The sequence below is a fragment of the Marmota flaviventris genome, chromosome 6 (genome assembly GCF_047511675.1).
Source record: "Marmota flaviventris isolate mMarFla1 chromosome 6, mMarFla1.hap1, whole genome shotgun sequence".
Lineage (NCBI taxonomy): Eukaryota > Metazoa > Chordata > Mammalia > Rodentia > Sciuridae > Marmota > Marmota flaviventris.
The window spans coordinates 53,262,735-53,281,914 of NC_092503.1; the positions used below are offsets into that span (position 1 = coordinate 53,262,735).

General features: G+C 42.5%; 1 protein-coding gene across 1 annotated transcript in view; it reads left to right on the forward strand.

Moving 5' to 3' along the window:
- Positions 1-19,180, forward strand: part of Mettl24 (methyltransferase like 24) — a 106,398-nt gene that overhangs the window by 30,858 nt on the left and 56,360 nt on the right. The window contains exon 2 of the mRNA XM_027928011.2: positions 12,147-12,245. Coding sequence (XP_027783812.1) covers positions 12,147-12,245 — 99 coding nt within the window. The remainder of the gene's footprint in view (positions 1-12,146; positions 12,246-19,180) is intronic.

A 19,180-nucleotide genomic window follows, 5' to 3' on the forward strand; every position in this document is an offset into this window, starting at 1 on the left:
TGACTCCTGCCAGGACTTATGTAAACCATTACTATTCATCAAAAAGGCCTGAATCCTTTCACCTAGTATATTATAATCCTTCTCTTTAACTCCCCAAGAATTCATCAGCCATGACATTTTTAGCGCCACAGGTAAATTTCTTAATGTGTTTCACATCTTATGGATAAAGAACTTAATGTTACCCATTGCATCAATGAGTCTTCTAATACAAGGCAGCCATTGTGGTTTTACCTGGGAGTAAATTGATATTAGCATGTCATGTCTTCATGAACAGGAAAGCTATGTGTGGGGAAGATAAATATCTGAGAGATGGAATGGAGTCGGCCCAGTGTAGCAGAGCAAGTATGGAACTATCTGCTTGAATCTCATCCCTGCTATTTCCTACCATGTGACTTCAGTATGTCATTTCATTTCTCTGAACTTTATTTTCTTCAATTATAATATGAAGGGGGTGGTCTAGATTATCTTTAAGTTCTCTTTCAATGCACTGATTTTCTATAAGTATGACACAAGTAAAATTTAAAGCTAGAAATAGTTTGTATCTTCTGGATTCTGTTTCTTTTTTTGTTAGTTTGTTAAGTTCTCCCTGTGGGAGGAAGTGTGTCTGTTTTTCTTTAATGCAAGCAATATTAATCCTTTCTCATGCCATTAATAAATATGTTCAGAATTTCATCAGCTGAGACCTGCTTTATTTGCAGAGTTTTTCCCCTTTGCTCTTGTTATTTCTAGTCTGAAATGGGGAAAGGGGACTAGGCCAAGGTTATCTGCCACTTCAGCAGCTTAGCTTCCAACCTTGGAGATTCCCACTCCTATTCAGCAAAGAACCCTGATTCCAGAGAGTCACACAGCAGCAAACCCAATAACAATTGACTTCCAAACAGGTCTGCTTCCTTCAGCAATTTTCTATGTTCCTGAAAAGGACCACTTAGTGATAAAGATGGTAGGTTTTTCCCTTCCATTTAGATTTGAGGCGTAAGTGCTTTTGGTGCTAGAGGAGTCCAGCCAGCTCTGACTGCCTTGATTTACACTGCTGGCAGCTTCCCACAGATAAAAAAAAAAAAAACATTTAGTGGGATTCTTCTAACTTGCCAGGCACTATAACTTACAGTGCAGTTAGACAGAAAAATGTTCTATAAATATAGAATTATGCAAGGAATGTCCCAGAACCAGAGCTTTATCTCTAATTGTCAGGTAGGATTTACTGAGGCAACCAAATCGTATCACTGTCTAAGGGTCATATATATATATATATATATATATATATATATATATATATATAGAGAGAGAGAGAGAGAGAGAGAGAGAGAGAGAGAAAGAAGTATGGACAATATGAAAATGAAAAAGTTAATTAATATGAATATGCATGATTAAAACTGAGAAATACACACATGCATACAGTTATGTATAACCAACACATTTTCAGTGGGATGCAACAGCCTCCTCAGGAACCTGGTGCTACTCTTTAGCTATGTGGTAAATGCTGTGAGGTGTGGCTGGGCATCTGGGACCCGGTTTACTCTTTTTCTTGCAGCCACCCCGGGCTGTCCACCTCATGACAGGGCACCTGTGTCTTGTTTGTTCATGCCCTTTCTCAGGACATCATTCAAGCATCATCCAGCATTGTTACGGTTTGGATGTGAGGTGCCCCCCAAAAGCTCATGTGTGAGGCAATGTAGGAAGGTTTAGAGGGGAAATAATTGGGTTATAGCCTTAACCTAATAAGTCAATTAGTCTCCTGATAGGGATTCTCTGGTAACTGAAGTGGTAGGGTGTGGCTGGAGGAGGTGGGAATTGGGGCGTGGCTTTGGGGTATATATTTTGTATATGGTGAGTGGAGTCTCTCTCTGTGCTTTCTGATCACCCTGTGAGCTGCTTCCCTCTGCCACACACACACTCCGCCATGATGTTCTGTCTCACCTTGAGCCCCAAGGAATGCAGCGGCCTTCTATAGACCAAGACCTCTGAAACCATGAGCCCCTGGATAAAGCTTTTCTCCTCTACAATTGTGCTGGTCAGGTCCTTTAGTCACAGCAGCGGAAAAAGCTGACTAAACAAGAGGCTGACGTCCAGGAATTCATTGCTCCCATCAGCGTACCATGAAATACGTGGCTGCCACCCCACCTGTCAACCTTCGGGTGGCTGTGGGCTGCTGCTATTTCAGGTGCTCCGTGTGGCCTCTGGGATGCATTCTTTCTGCCACAACTCCTGTCCTCCTACCCTTGGTGACCAGGGGTGAGGCATGATTATTTTTCTTGGTGATAAAATTGCTTCTTGTTTAGAGTCTAGAAGTGAAACACTCTCCTTGGTTTGGATGAGATTTGAGGACTGAGGTGGGTTGTGGGCTGAGAGGCCCCACAAAAGGGCCTGGGAACCCCACTGTGGCCACTCTGGGTCCCAGGTGAACCTGTGGGGAGAATGAAGATCACTGTGCAAGTACTGAGGGCAAGCCCCTTTACCCTCTCTTCCCCCTCATGCTCCTTTTTCTCTTTTTCTTTCTCCTCCCTCCCTCCCAGTGGCTTTTCTGTCCCTCCCCACCCTTAGCCACCTCATTTTCCTTTGGCTGTGACAGCTGCTCAGGATTCTGTATCTTCAGACCTTCCATCCCAAGAGTCTGATGTGTCAGGAACTGGTGACTATTTGGAGGAGTGTTAACTAATCAGGGTTTTCTTTTTCTTTCTTTTCTTTTTTTTAATTTTTGGTACTGGGTATTGAACCCAGGGGTGCTTAACCACTGAGCCACATCTCCAGTCCTTTTTATATTTTAGAGACAGGGTCTCACGAAGTTGTTTAGGGCCTCACTACATTGCAGAGGCTGGCTTCAAACTCAAGATCCTCCTGCCTCCACTTCCCGAGCCACTAGGATTTACAGGTATGCACCACCACATCCTGCCTGAGTTTTCTGACAGAAGTAATTCCATGAACATAGCAGATAGATACTGATGCAGATAACATTAAGCTCCTAAGATTCTGGGCCCCAGAAAGGCCAGGTATTGTATATATTTTGAAGAGGTTGTGCATGCCCTGGAGGGAGGTGTGTGTGTGTGTGTGTGTGTGTGTGTGTGTGTGTGTGTTGGTGGGGGAGGGATGACAGAGACAGACAATTGGAGACACAGAGAGGTGGAGAACCTTTAAAAATGTGGCTAATGCTTTTCTAAATTTCTATTTGTTTTCCTAGGCAAACAGTCTTATGTAAAGTTATTTTCATAAGACAAATGCTATTCTCCTCCTCTTTCCTGGTTGATGGGCCACCTCAGTGAAATCCCTGATTTGACGTTTGAGTCCCTACTATGTATGCAGACACCGTGTGAGCATCTGCCTCATGAAAACAGATGAGAACCTCTGGCTTTCACTGGATCTACTTCAGGCATTTGTCTTCTCATTTTACTGCCTATGAGAAAACCCCCAATACATGATCTTTTATTTTCTTAGCCATCCCTTGGAGGAGGGGTGGTTTCTATCTCACCCAGGTTTGAACCATTCTGACACACACAGAAAATGTGGTGAATTTAAAGATGTCAGCTTCAGAACAAAACCCCTACTTTAATTGGCTTGGCCTCTCTTTTTGACTTACCAGGTAGGAAAACGTAGATAATAAATCTTAGAGGTGAGTGCTTATTCCTCCTTGTCCTGTTTTCTTCTTCTTCTTCTTCTTCTTCTTTCTTCTTAAAAGTTATCAGGGCCTGCTTGAATTATGGTGCATTTTTTCTTGTCAGAGTTGATTTGATTTCTGGCCCCCTCACCTCCCAGCCTCCACTCTGGGTAATGATGCAGGGGTGGCAGATTGATGGGGAAGGCATTCAAAATGCTGCTCTGGACCTGGATTTCAGCATGCGTGCTGTCTGCCACCAGAGACATTTAGCAGATGGGCTTGGAGAGGTGGGATTGGGCCTTCACAGGAGGGGCCTGGGGGAAGCCGTTCCCTGGGGGACAGGGCTGGCTCTGCCCTTTCTCACCTAGTCATTTTGGCCCTGGCCCATGTCCCATTTGCCACAGCATCCATGGACGCAGCTTTACTATTTGTTGTGTTTTGCTTTCAGTGTACGGATGTGGAATTCTTTGAGTGTTTCTCTTAATTTGAGAATCTTCTAGCCATTATTTCTTTAAATATTATTTTCTACTTTGCCTTCTTTCTCTTCCTCCTCTGGATGTAAATGCGGTAAACATTCAACTTCTTGGTATCATTGCATAGGTCCCTGAGACTCTTTTTATTTATTTTTTCCTCTCAAATCATTTTTCTCCCTGTGGTTTAGATGGATACTTTTTATTATTCTATTTCCAAATTCACTGACTCTTTCTTGTGTCAAATTCATTCTTCTGTTGATTCTGTCCACTGAGATTTTTATTCAGTTATTATATTTTTCTTTTCTGGTATAGGGGACTTTTTTTTTCTTCTGGTACTGGGGATGGAACCCAGGAGTGCATTACCACTCGCATCCACAGTCTTGTTTTTTTATTTTGGAACAGGGTCTTGCCAAGTTGCCAGAGTGTCTTCCAACTCGTAATCCATCTGCCTTAACCTCCCGAGTTGCTGGGATTGCAGGAGTGTGCCATTGCGCCCAGCTGGTTATTATATTTTTCATTTAAAATTTCTATGTGACTCCTGTGTCTTTGTTGAGACTTTCGATGTGTCCATTGGCTTCAAGAGTATTCACCTCTATTTCATGTAAAGAATTCTTATAATAGTTACTTTTAAGTCTGCATCAAAAACTATCGTCATCTGTGTCATGCCTTCATTGACATCTGTGATTGTCTTTGTCTCATACCAGTTGGGATTTTTCTGATTCTTCATATGCTTGGTAGTTTTGGAATGTTTCCTGAATATTTTAAACATTTTATTAGGAGACTCTGATTTTTGTTTGAAGACTAGGGATGATAGTGATACGTTTGTTTTAACTGATAATTGACCTGGTTGGGTTCAGGCATTGACTTCCTGTGGGTTGTGATTTCTATTAATTCTGTTTCCAAAGCCTTTGCAGTGTGTTTCAGGTCTGTTCCTTTGCCTGTGTCTAGTGGCTAGTCTGGGACCTGGGCAAGGGTTTGTGTTAGATCAGTTCTTTTTTTTTTTTAATGGGGTAGATATTTTCATTATTGCTCATTTGTTCTGTTTATATAAACATGACAGTAGAGTGTATACATGAAATATAACTTACGAGCTCATTCTTGTGGTTGTACATGAGGTGGAGTTATACTGCTCATGTATTCATATAGGAACATAGCAAAATTATGTCTAATTCATTCTACAGCCTTTTCTATTCCCATCCTCCCTCCCCTCCCTTCACAGTCCCCTTTGTCTAATCCAATGAACTTCTATTCTTTCTTCCCCCTCCCCTTATTGTGTGTTAGCACCACATACTAGAGAGAACATTCAGCCTTTGGTTTTCTGGGATTGGCTTAATTCACTTAGGATGATCGTCTCCAGTTCCATCCATCTAATGGCTGAGTAATATTCCTTTGTGTGTGTGTGTGTGTGTGTGTGTCACATTTTCTTTATCCATTCATCTGTTGAAGGGCGCCTAGGTTGGGTCCATATTAGCTCAGTTCTTAAAGTCTGAAATACTGGCCAGGGTCAGATCTATGCATGTACAGTTCTAGGGGAAGCACAGCTCTTTATGAGTCACTTTGTGGGGTTACTTCCCTGAGCTCTTCTGCAATTGCCCCAGTATTATCGAGTTCCCTGAAATCTCTGAATCTCTGGACAGATTTGGGCTTTTTAGGTGCCCCTGCTCTGCCCATGCTTTCCCACACACTTCCTGTACTTGTGGCTGAGCCCAAGGCTAAACTCTGAGAGGAGAAAGAGAAAGCAGGCTTTATGCCATCCTCTGGGGTCACAGCCTCAGATGAGACAGGAAGATGGCTTTTCTTCAGAGCCCAGGGGTTGGGATGCAAGAATGGAGAAAAAGGAGGAAATGGGAACATTCCCCAGTTTCTCTTAACATTAGAAGCTGTGTAACTGATGTGATTCTGCAATCTGTATATGGGGTAAAAATGGGAGTTCATAACCCACTTGAATCAAATGTATGAAATATGATATGTCAAGAACTATGTAATGTTTTGAACAACTAATAATAAAAATTTAAAAAAAAAGGAAGCTGCCTCCCACCCCGTCTCCCCGATTCTGAACTGAAGGGCTGCTCTGGGGCTTTCTGTATGGGCCTGTGCCTCTGCCCCTGCCAGGCCACCTTGAGTGGGGGTGGGAGGTGTACCAGAGGGAAAAATAATGGTGAACTCACTGCTGGCTCCAGGGTACTCAGAATTCTGGTCTTCTTCTCCAATCTGTCTCCTTATGTTTACTTTTCAGATTCCTCAAATAAGTGTTCCTTGCATTCCATCCAGGTTTTATTGCTGCATTCAGCAGGAGACGTGGGGTAGAAGGGAGCTTGCACCTCTGACCCAGAACTGAAACTGATGTTCTTTTTATTTTTATGAGATTTTTGACAAAGTACCTGAATTTTAAGCAACAACACAAAACTGACCCCTGCTCTTTTTGAAGCAGGGCTGTCTGAGGAAGTGGGGGGGGAGGCGTGAGCTGCACTCACTCCATCTTGTGCCTCCCCCTCCCCCAACTCCTGTGAGCACCCCCTTCTCTTTCTAAAGAGGAATAAACAATTTCCTGCAGTCATTGTTCCCTGCCCACTAACAGATGCTCTTAATTAGGACAAAATTGCAGCAAAATTACCAAGTAAATGTATTTAGCTGTTTTGGTTTGTTTCTTCCAGAAATCCTTGGCTTTCCCAACATCCACCCAACCCACACTCAGCATCTTGTTTAATTCGAATCAAGAACTTACAACCTTATTCTTCTCCATGGGCACAACCATAACACAGAGACTCCGTTGCTAGATATTTCTCCCACAGGAAAACGGCTGATCCTGAAAACTTTCAGAGCTTGATAACAGTGGCAATGTCTATTTGGGAGTATTGACATTTTATCAAAATTATCCCAAACACTCTATCAATTCTCTTCCACAATAAAGAAACTGGTCATTTAAATCACGTACACAATTTCATCTCCCCAAAGAACTATAGCATTGAAACACAAAGTAATTAACCATTGGAAGCTTTCTTTCGGTTTATTCTATCATTAATTTTTATATGCCCTCCCCAAAAAAGTGTAAAAAAAAAAACTTTCATAAAAATTGCTTGTAAAGCTGGTGATGGCAGTATTCTTAGTTTGACAATTTCTTCACGGGCTGCATGAGATCATTCATGGGTGTAAGGGAACTGCCTGTGAAGAAGAATGCTGTTCTTCCAAATTTTGAGACAAAGACAGCTTTTACACAAGGCAGAGATGGCCCTCTTTTCTAGGTCATGATTAGGCCTGCTTTTTTCCTTTAACATTTTTTTTAATGCAACAAGTTTTGCTTGGGGCTATGGTTTTGAATTAATATGTGTAGGCAAAGAAGTATTTTTTTTAATTGCTTTCTTTTTTGTATGATCTATTAGGAGCAAAATCTTGGAATTCAGCTTCATGACTTGAGAGACTCAGTTTTTTGTTGTTGTTGTTTTTGAGTTTTTTTGAGAATCAATTTAATGCTGAGATCACAAATGATAAAAATACATAGAAATCTCCTGGCTGTGCTCATTGCAGTCTCTTTGAGTCAGATCCATTATGTCTATTCACTGAATGACTCAGTGGTCACCTTTTTATCCTTTGGGAAGTAGAATCTCAGATATCTGCAAGATAGCCACCATGACGTGAGTTGTTGGATATAGAAACTTCTACTTCCTTAATCTCAATTTTTTATTTTATAATTTTTTTCCCTATGTTACGAAGACTTTTACCTCGCTAGAAAAAGTCAGCTAGCTTTGCAGTGCACAATCCCTAGAGAAAGTGCCAGATAAGATCTTGCAAAGCAAAAAGGGGGCTGCTTCCTTTCCTAGGAAATCCAGGACTCTGCCTTCTCTGAGGAATTTGTCTGTGATAAGGGAAGGCTTTTATGTGTCAATGTCTGCTGTTTTGGGAGCAGGACTGGATTTAAAAAGAGTAGAGGAACTCTCATCCCTGCAAGGGAGCAAGTAGGTCCCTTCTCTATGGCAACTCACTGAAATACTCCATTTGACATTTCAGTGCAGGCCTTCTGGGGACAGAAAGACAGACAAATCCAAAATAATGGTACCTCCAGCCACCTTCTGCTAAGATGCTGTTGTACTTGCGTAAACAGGAAGTTTGATGGACATATAGGACTGAGAATCCATATTTCTACCTCCTGGGAGAGATGGGGTAGCATTGTTATAGCCACCTGATACTTGAAACACATGGATGATAGACATTTAGTAGACCCTGTATTTAGAAACTGTTTGAGTCAAAATCATCATAATAAAAAATTTTTAAAGAAAAAGATGGGTTTTGCCCTTTTGTGTTAAAATCTGCCATTGGTGTTTGAAGATGCACAAAGAATTCTGTTTGTGGGAATTTGGAAAGGGCAAATGTTGATGTATACACTAAAAAATTAAGACAAATGATAATTGAAAGAGATGGTAAAAGCTAGTGGTTTCCATGGGGAAATAATCATGAATTGCTGTCAGACAGATTCCAACAAGAAGAGTGCTTTATGTGAAATGTTTTTTAAACAGCTCAACCAAAGCATCAAGCGAGAGCATCCATTTGTCGTATGTTTCTATTAGATCCCCATCTGAGACTCCTCAACTTATAGTATTCACCGGTCCAGCTGCTGTGTTTGGCTTTTTTGTGATCAACATTCAGCTGGAGCCAAGGAATATCAGATAGCAAAAATGATAGTATTTGTGGATCCTTAAGGTAATTCTATTGTTTCACCATATTGATTCTTCAGATGGATTCAGAGTTATTGATCTGTGAATTTACTTTTGTGTGTTAGCCTTGTTAAATGCTGCTATTGTACTTAAGGCATCCCTTTAATGGTGCTAGAAAGAACTTTGACTTTTGAGCTTTGAAGTAGTGAAGACTACTTCCCATGGACTATATTTGTAAATTTTTTGGCATTTATTATAGAAAGATCCTCAGGTGCTCAATTTCTTTGTGCCCCCTATTGTACCTTATAGAGGTTTCTGTCAGAGCCCCTGATCACTTCATTGCGTTTATTGGCTGACACAGCCATGTTCTATATTAAATCATAACACAGAGCCTGGCCTAAGGCACAAATTCCTGCTGAATGAATGAATGACTCCTTGGTCAAACTTTACCTCCTCTTTCCAAAGAAAGCTGCCCAGGAGATCTTCTATTTGCCCAACCAGGTCCGATCTCCACCCTGCTCCTCCTTCTCTAACCTTGGGAAGATGACTGCATGAGCCAACCACAGCCTCCCTCTGGTCTGTGTTCCCTTTGGGTTTGGCCAGCAGAAGGCAGGAGGCAGGGGATTGGCAGGTGAGATAGACAGAACACAGTCTGTATGGACTGGCTGTGTTCCTTTGTGAAAGGCTCTTTCCGTATTGTTCTCCCTAGGGCAGGTAAAGGCTCTCTGGGTTACCAGCCACAGGTATAGCATTATTCTTTCTTGGTTTCCTTAACCCTGCCCACCCCTTTGTAAGTAGTCTCTTTGTGAAATTCTCCCCAATTAGCCAGTTCACAGGTCTCCAGTACCCTGCTGGGACTCTGATATTTGCCCAACTCACCCAGATGAAAAAGTTGGTTTAATCTAAGTATCACAGTCAATCTCCCTTGCATTATTTCAAATAAATGCTCTTTCCTAGGCCAGCCAACCTCCAAATTAGAATCAACTGGAGCAGGGGTCAGCAAACTACAGCTCGCAGGCCAAATCCAGTCTGCGGCCTGTTTTTATAAATGGAGCTTTATTGGAACACAGCCACGACCATTTGTTTACTTACTGTCTGTGGCTGCGTTTGAGCTATGACAGGGGATGAGGGGTTGCAACAGAATCCGTATGGCCTGTAAAGTTTAAAATATTTGCTATTTGACCCATGATAGAAAAAAAGTTTGTTGACCCCTGATTTAGAGAAAAACCAGACATGTGAACTCCATCATTTCCATCAAGAGGCTCCTGGGCCAGATGCTAGGGGCATTTGTGAGTGGCCCCATGACAGTGCGTGGGAGGCTTTTAGACCCCACTCTGACAGGCCTGTGGAACATTGTGTTGCTGTGACAACTGCTGTGGCCCTCTGGGTAGAATGTGACCAAGAAAAAATGAGGAGGCATTTGTGTTTAAATGTATTTATAATTTGTGATTTCAGAAGTCTAGAGTTTCCTGAATAGAATGACTCTCCTGAATATTTTCAAATTTCCTTATTGAAATTCTTTTGTACATATCTGACTCCCCCTCCTAACTGGGGTGCCTTTTTTTAAGGGTCCAGGTTTTATTCAGACCTGTATTTACCAGTGCCTGGCACAAAATGGCTGATGCTCAATAAATATTGTTTGAGATTGGTAATCAACATCTAATTCAGAGAAGGAAAGAAGAACGAAGGGGCTGGAACACAAGATACTCTGCCAAGACATTAGCTCTTGCTCTCTCTGACCCCAGTCTCTGCCTCTTCAACCTTCAGAGGGCCAGGAAAGATAAAAGACAAGGCTCTCCTCCCAGTAAAGCTACCCCTTGGAGCAGAGTGGCTATATAATTTGTGGAGCCCAATGTAAAAGGAGAAAGCGGGGCCTCTTGTTCAAAAATTATGAAGAATTTTAGGGCAGCATCAGCAGAGAGATAAACCAAGCACCGCGCTCCTGTGCCTGCACAGGGACCCGCCTATGAGGTCAGTCCTGCCTGTGGATCCCTGAGAAAAAGGCAGCCTGCAGGAGGCCAGGGAGGCTCTTTGGATCTAGAGCATGGTGCTTAGCCATGACAAAGGGCGCATAGGCCGAGAGGTCACAAAGGTTGTGGGCTCTGGGACTCTGTGATGACATGTGTCTAATGCTGCCTAACCTGGGCAACACTTTATCATTTCCAGAATGTTTGCAAGTATCTTGGACCCTCACATGGAAGAGGATTTCTCTTCCCTGAGCCCAGACACCTGGCTTCACACTGATGAACCTGCTCGCTCCTCCCTGACTTCTTGTTTTTAATTTAACCTCAAGTCACCTAGGCCACCCCCTTCATGGGCCACCAACCACATTTGTACTGACAGGCTGTGCAGATGTTTCTTTTTTGGGTACAGGCAGTTGCTGTCACAACACCCACCCAGAGGACAATGTGTATATGTGAGTGTTCCCCTTATCTTGTCCCCAGAACCCTCCCGTGCCCCTCCTCATCATAAAGGAGGTTTAAGTGGCCACTCTGCAGGAACCCCAGTGCCATGACCCCTGAAGATGTCCCTGATGCTGGACATCCATCCTGCCAGCTGCTGGAGCTTCTCCTGACCCCACAACCCTGCCCTGCCCTGCAGGTTGAACCCTCCCATCCCTTGGAATCACAGTGAGCCTCCTGGAGGTCTCCAGGTGGTGACAACTACAGGTGAGGAGCTTCAGGCTCTGTCTAGCAAGGACATCATCACCTGTGTGTCCTATTGACTGGAGGAGTTCCCACTTTTGTGGGAACTAAACCACTGCCACCCACCCCTGTCCTTCATCTACCTATCCTTGGTACAAAAGGGGGCCCTAGGGCTCATCCCAAACTACCAATTGTGGGAGAGCACCTTGTATTCTTTGCTAAAAGGTGAGGGCCACATCATAGTACTAGAAAGCCAAAATTCTGGTCCTGGTGGGGACAGCTCCTGGGTTCTCACCCCCATGTGCATGAGCTCAGCCACTAGGTGGCGTCACCCCATCTCCCTGGGCTGAGGAAAATGACCAAGTGCCTGAGTGTTGGTTCCCCACAAAGATGAGATTCCAGCCTTAGGGTACCGCCAACACAAAAAACTAGCCCTTAGGGAGCTCTAAGCTTAGGTAACCATAGTAGATTGGGGATTTTTTCTTCCAAATGGGGATTGGCATCAGATAACATAAAGTCACAGTTAAGGGACAAGTGGAGTTTGCTTTTTATCAGAAGCTCAGACAATCCCCGAGCTCTTGCAGTCTTCTGCTTACCTTTGGTACTGGGCTTTCTCAGGCTTCATTTGTCTCCTTGTGACTGATGTGGCCTTAATGGCAGCAGCTACAGATGACCCCCCTGCTGCCTCCGTGCACACGTGCTTGTTATGACAGCCTGATCATATCTGGTACTCTTCCCCACCCCGCCATGCTCCTCATTCCTTACACACTATGTTCTCTGTCTCTCACAGGGTCCCCGGTGGCATATAGAGCTCCAGCCTTGGGCAGGCCCTGCTCAGTCCCTGGATGAAGAAGCCTTGAGGTTCCTGCAATACATCAGCACCACCCAGGTTGTGTTTGAGGCTCAAATATTGATCGCCCCTTTGAAACCTAAGTTCCTGATGGGTAGGGAGGTTCTGAGTGACTCCTGATAGGGACTTGACAGGGACCTGATTTCTGAGGTGTTGCTGCTTAAATGTATCCACTCTCTTGGAGGAAGATGAGGTGCCTTCCATTTGCTCGGGCATCTTCTTTCCTCCAGGAGTCTCATCAACCTGAAATGTTCTAATGATTCATCCCAAAGTGTTTTAAAGATCCACTTTAGAAAATTGCTTTGGAAAACCATTTGAAGTGACAGATTCGTCCCTGTGAGTAGGCAGTCATGTGTGTCACAAAACAACACCATCATCTGGAGGCTCGAGCTTCGGTTTGCCTTTGGAAGCATTTGCCTTTTCACTTCTCTGCCACAGATACCTGGCAGCCAGGGATGAAGTAGGCAAGACAGCAGAGGAGTCTTTGAGGCAGAAGGATGAGAAGTTAATGAATCCAAAGTCTCCCTCTCCTCGGAGCACTTTAAATCATTACTGAGCAACAGCCTTTATTAGTGACTTAACACACAGTGGCAGCTCCAGCCTAGCTCCAGGCTGAGTCAGTGCCCCGAGCAGGCGAAAAGACTGTCCATTAAGGGGAGTCTATGGCTCTTGACACGTTAATCAGGAGGTTTCCGTTCTCAAGTTGCCTGATCCTGGGAAAAAAGGCAGATATAAGAGGAGATCTAGGCCCAAGAGACACTTAGCCCTGAACAATGAAGTGCTAGTAATTTAAGAACCCTGACTGCCAGGGAGCTGAGCACAGGGGGACTTCCCGAGGGTCTGGAGGTGGCCTGGGCCTGGGGATCCTGGATTCTTTTTCTTTCCTTCGTCCCACTGGCTCTTGGCACATTTCTCCTCCTCCTGAACCTCATTATCAGTAAAGCCTTTTTTTTTCATCTGTGGGAAGCAATATATTTCTTGGTCTTTGAGATGCTGGTTTAGGGATAAAATAAAGTCCTGTTTCTCATATGATGCAGTCAGACAATCATAGAGATTTTAATACCTGTCACCCAAACATGGAATTAGAAGCTTGTGGAATTAATTGTGGATGATGGAATGATGAATTAGTCCCCGTGCTTTACATAATTTCATCTTATTTTGCTGCTGCAAGTTAATTGGGTGGACTTATGCAGACTTAATTAAAATACTGAAATTTTAATTTTACACTTTGGCTTTACATGAAAGATAGGAAGCTAGACTTCTTAATGATGACTTTAAAAGGCTCTTAAAGGCCTCAGAGAAAAAGGAGAGGTGTTAAGTTTATAAATTGAATTTGAGAACGATGGGATTCACCCTCCAAAATTAATTTACTGAGTGTAAGACTCCAAATTCCCTTTTTAAGGCATCTTAACTAACTTATACAAGGCATATTTACTTAGAAGATGATCTTGAGGCATGCCATGGTCATTTCAGATTCCTCTCATGAGCCATGGTCTGAAAGAGGAAAAATTCGGGGGGGGGGGGGGGGGAGAGAGACAAGAAAAAAAAAAAAAGCAGTAATGTCCTCTGATGTGATGTAGTCTGATGCTGGAACCCTGGGCAATTTCCTTTTCCTTTGATTTTCGGGCTTGAAAAAAAATAGAGATTGGATTAAATTGGTTCTAATGTCTCTCCCAGTTCTGTGATCTTGTGCAGAGATCTTGTGTCCTGTGCAGAGAAAATAGGATTGTTATGAAGCAAGGGTCTCTGAATACTTGCAACATGTTAGGAACTGCATTAGGCCCTGGGAATATAATCTCTGCCCTCAAGGAGCTAACAAATGAATTGTGAAGGCAGATAAATGAGTGCATACTTATTATTCAGTTCGATGAGTGCAATAAGAGAGACTTGTCTGCTGATGCTGTAAGGAAGAGCTAGATCTCCTCCACCCACATGCACTCTGGTTCCCACATGCACTCTGGCTGGTTCTAGGATCCCGATTAATATAGGAGCTGATAAATAAGAGAAAAGCATAAAAGTTTTATTAAATTTACATGTACACGGGGATCTTCATAATAGAAGATCCCCAAAAATGACCAAAGCATGATGCTTTTTTCTTTAAGACAAAGAACAATAAACTTGTGAAGGAATGACAGGATAAATGGATATCTGGAATAGGGCAGTAGTTTCTCAAGATGCTTCCAAAAGAGGTAGTGATGGTAGATGCAAAAGCTGGTGGAAGATAGGGATTACCTTAAATAGTTTGTTTATTCCTTTACATTGCAGTCCCAATTACTAGCCTCTGGTGATCAAGACTCTTTTCTGGCCGTGGTATGGAAAAGACATCTTTCCCCAAAGAATCTTTATATCTTGCTGCATGTAGGAAAAACAGTCCAAATTCTCCTTGCTGAAGTTACAGTTACTTAAATGATTTCAGCTTGGAGTAATCAATATACCAGCTGGGCATATTTTGAAATAGCATGTCCTGAACTTATTCAAAGTTCACTAGAAGGATTTTTATCCTCTAGAAAGAATGAGATAAGATTCTAGACCACACACTGGTTTTATAATCAAGAGCCATTTTATCCAGGCAAAGTACTGTGCTCTGATGCACTTCTAGGTTATTAAGAGGCCAGGAGGTGGGAGCCATCAGAAATAACAGTAAGTGGTTCTTTACCTGAATCTTTTGCTAACTATTGCTCCCTCCACTTCCCTATGTAATGCAGAGCTTTGTGACTGGTTTTGTGGCTTATGCCTCATTTAGAGCTCATCTTGACAAAGAAATTCTGTAAAACTGGCAGAATATTAGAGTCACTGTTACTGAAAAAAATTCAGTTAGCAGTAGTGAGTCATAATGGGCTAGGAAAAAAAAAGTCTCTGAAAGTACTTAAAGTGAATTCCACCCCCATTCTCTTATGCTGCTTTTCAAAATTAAGACAGAAAATTAATTCCCTCAAATCCGTGTTCAAACTTCTAGAGTGAGGACTGGCATTTGATGTGTTCATTGTTGATTTGATTTATCCATGCATCAATGCAGCAGGTATTTGAGCACCTGCTCCTGGCCAGCAGTGTGCTAGGCTCTGGAATACTAAATACCACCCCCCCGACACACACATACTGGTAAACAGGAGGGTGGACAGATGAATGAAGAAGGCATCCTAGGCCAAGGGAACTTGGGAATAGAGACACAGGGCACACAGGACAGCATAGCATTAGATAGCCATAGGCATGATCCTGGGCCTGTACTGTGTACTGTAGTGACCTTGGTTCCTTTCTTCCTTCCTTCCTTGGTACCAGTGATTGAACCCAGGGGTAATTAACCACCGAGCCACATCTCCAGCCCTTTTTTATTTTTAATTTGAGACAGGGTCTTGCTAAGTTGCTTAGGGCCTTGCTAAGTTGCTTAGGCTAGCTTTGAACTTGCAATCCTCCTGTCTTAGCCTCCAGAGCCTCAATATTTCATTTTTTTAATGAAACACCAAAGGATGTGGTATTTGTGTAAGGTGTAAAACATCAAGTTCAGTCCAATTAGGCATATATATATATATATATAATGATTTATATGCAGGGTTCTACAGTCAATGATGATACTGTCTGCTGCTAACCAGAAATGGTTAAATCATAAATACAGTGCTCTGTTCTGAGGGAAGGCTCCAGATATAGCTTTTTATGGCAACCCCCAAACCATATGCCTCCAGGAAGCAAGCCTTGCTGTGCGAAATGAATCTAAGCAATAGTGGCTTAGAAAAAGAAAAAAAATATGTATTTTAAAGTTGACCTGTTTTTCTTTCTATTATTTATCTATTTATGTAATTATCTACACATATACTTACAAAGACAACCTGAGTTCAGTTCAGGCTCTGAATATTCAGACTATAACTTTACAACATCACAACAATGGCATCTATTATATTTACTGCTGCATGTGCATACACACACACACACATACACCAGAATAAAAACAACAGAAATACAATACCCTTGAGCCTTTTAAATAATGGGACTGTATATAAACATACAGTTGATCATTGAAGTGATTCTTGCTAAAAGTCTCCAGATTTAAGGGTTCTGCATTCTACTTATGAGTTGGCAAAAATACTATTCAAGCTTTTGGGATACAAAATGAAATGAAAATAAATTAGCCCTTTCAATTAAATAACTAAAAAAAAAAATCAAGAAATTTCTTTTCTGGAGTTTGTTTTCCCTTGTCCACGCCTAATTCTCTTTATATAGCTAAAATTAGAAGGGGTATTAGGCAGACAGAGAACGTAATTACTTGAGTTAAAGCTTAGCTTGAAGTTGCTGCCCTCACTTATTTTGCTTGCAAGAGAGTTTATTGAAGCCCTGGCCATAAATCTTAACTAGAAAGTTTGAGAAAATCAATATTTAATTAATTTTTAGGAGCAGAATTTATGGAGGACTCCTAGTTGTTTTCAAAAGCTCATGTCTGTCAATGAGATGGTTAATAAATGGTTAAAACTAGATAATCCCTGTGTTTTATTTTAAAGCTAAGAAAAAGAAGAGGGCACGTTATCAGAGTGATTGAATGGAAAAGAATCTCTCTCTTTTACAGGGATATGTCTGTGCAAGATGAAATCTTAGAATAAGAAGCAATGCTTAATTAGAAAAAGTATTATCTTCAATAAGATAAAATCCAGTTGCCTGGCATGGACAAAGGAGGAGCAGGGTGATCTCGAAGCCTCCTTGACCCTTCATACCTGACAGTTGGAGGCCTTTGACTAATTGTTGGTACCTACCTACCCTGTTGGCCCTTTGTTAGGGGCGAGGTCAGAAAGGTGTTGTTTGCAGATGAAAGCCTTGGCCCACGTATAGCTTCTTGCCTTAATTCACTAAGGCAAATGTGAGACCAATTTGGAACATTTCCCTGGATTTTACAAAAGGCCAAACCTTCCAGTAACCTTGCAGGACTGTCTGCATAAGAATCAGCCCAGGGAGCCTATTAGAATGCACGTTCCCAGGTGTCAGTCTCAAAGGTTCTTTTTGGCAGATGTGGAGTGGGACCCAGAAAACTGCATTTAAAAGTACCTCACAGGTGGTTCTGATGCAGGTGGACCACACCTTAGGAAACTCTGTGGAAGAGGCTAGGGTTAGATTTTGATGGTGTGGAGAAGGGAACTATATACAAAGGCCTGTGAACATCCATATCCTATCTGTCATTAAGAAGGTTCTTAGGGAGAAGCACCCACAAAGGACAATCGCTATGGGAATCATCCTACCACTTTAGGAAAAAAAAAAAAAAAAAACACTCCAGGAAGCTGTCCTAGATGGAGCAATGGCTCAGGCTCCTGTGGTAAAGGCATGGTATGTGGGGTCACACAGAACTGCCCTGAGCTAATCAGCTTCCTGCTAAATGCAGGGCATGGGGCAGAGCAGTAATGAAGATGCCCGTGTTTCAGGCATGGTAATGAGCCCACTAGAAGATCAGGGCTCGGTTAGCACATTGAGCTCTGATTAATTAGATTAGCAAACTTCCCTGCCTTTGGGTGGGTGAGTGGGGAAGAGGAGGGGCGGGGGCAAGCAGAAGCATAATTTCCATTTCTCTATGGGAAACTAGTAAAGATGAATTACACAAATTAAGATGTTAATGCACTCAGTTAATAAATGTATTCTGTAATAGTTGCTTGAGAGAAAATTAAATTCCATTTTGTATTGGTATTTTCCCCTTTAAACAGTTGTCGGAGAGAGAGAAGTAGAAAGGGAAAAAGAACACCTCGCGTTTTGCTTTTTCAGCTTTCCTCTGAGATTCCTAAATCCTCGTTGAAGATTCTGTCACAATGGCTGATAAATATCTCCAGGATGATTTTGCTAGAGCCCTCATAGAGCAAAAGCAGAGCAGCTGCTGCACTAGTTGAATAGGCTTCCCATGATATGCTTTTCTTAGATTAGAACTTTGGAAAATCAGTCAAATAAAAAGATTAGGCAAGCTTAGAATATCATCTAAAGAAAATCACTTGCTGTTATATTTTCCAATGAATTAAACCTGAAAGTATCCTTTGTGTCTGGAGTGGTCTGATTGTCTCTGGTGTGACAGCAGGAGCTGCTGTGTCATGGAGCATCTTGACAACTATGCGAGCTTTGAGGAATGGGAAGGGGGACACTGCTGCTCAGCAAGGTGCATCTCTTGGCCATTCTAACAGCTTCAGCCATGTAAACTGTACTGGCCTCAAACACAAGTCAGCATCCCTCATGAAGTACATTTGCTTAATGTGCCCTTGGAATTTGAGACTAACTTTTGCTTGACTTACACCCACATTGCTTTTGGTTTTCTTATCTAATTTTGATGGATGAGTTAAAAGAAATGCTTTGGTTAGCTGGGGAAGGGCCTTCTGCCTGGAACTCTTGCCCTTCTCTCCCAGGAGGAAGCTCATTAGGGCACCTTATCACACAGAATACCATCTTATCAGCAGGGACTGCCTATTAATTTCGCTTGACCTGTGATCAACTGTCTACCTTGGATAACACAGGCCGCCTTTCTGACCTTAGTGGCCCCACCTTATCTGCCTGAAATAAGGACTAGATAACCTTGCCAGTGTCCCTCTGAGGTCTGTGTCTGTAGTTGTATTGCATGTCTCACAGTAGGGACATTGTCTGCACCGTCCTCTGTGTCTGGAATCCTTCTTGGTCTGAGCTTCTCTGTCAACTTCTGTCCACTCTCCAAGACCAATGCACCTCTGCAAAGCCTCTTGACACCACTCCCAACTCTGCTTCTGATTTGCTCTCAAGACAAATGGTGACAGCAGTTCTTAACTTCCCTTCAAACCTGCTCTGAGTTTCCTTGAGGTTACTTATTATCTGGTATGTAATTGAAATTCCTCTGAACATTTTACAGCAGCCATGTAGTTCCCTGGGGAGTGGAATAGTGAGAAGTGGAGGACATAACTCTCCTATTAAGAATTTCAGAGACCAGGGAAGCAATAAGTCTCTACCTAACATTTATCATCTAACATTTTAAAATTATTCATATTGATTTCCAA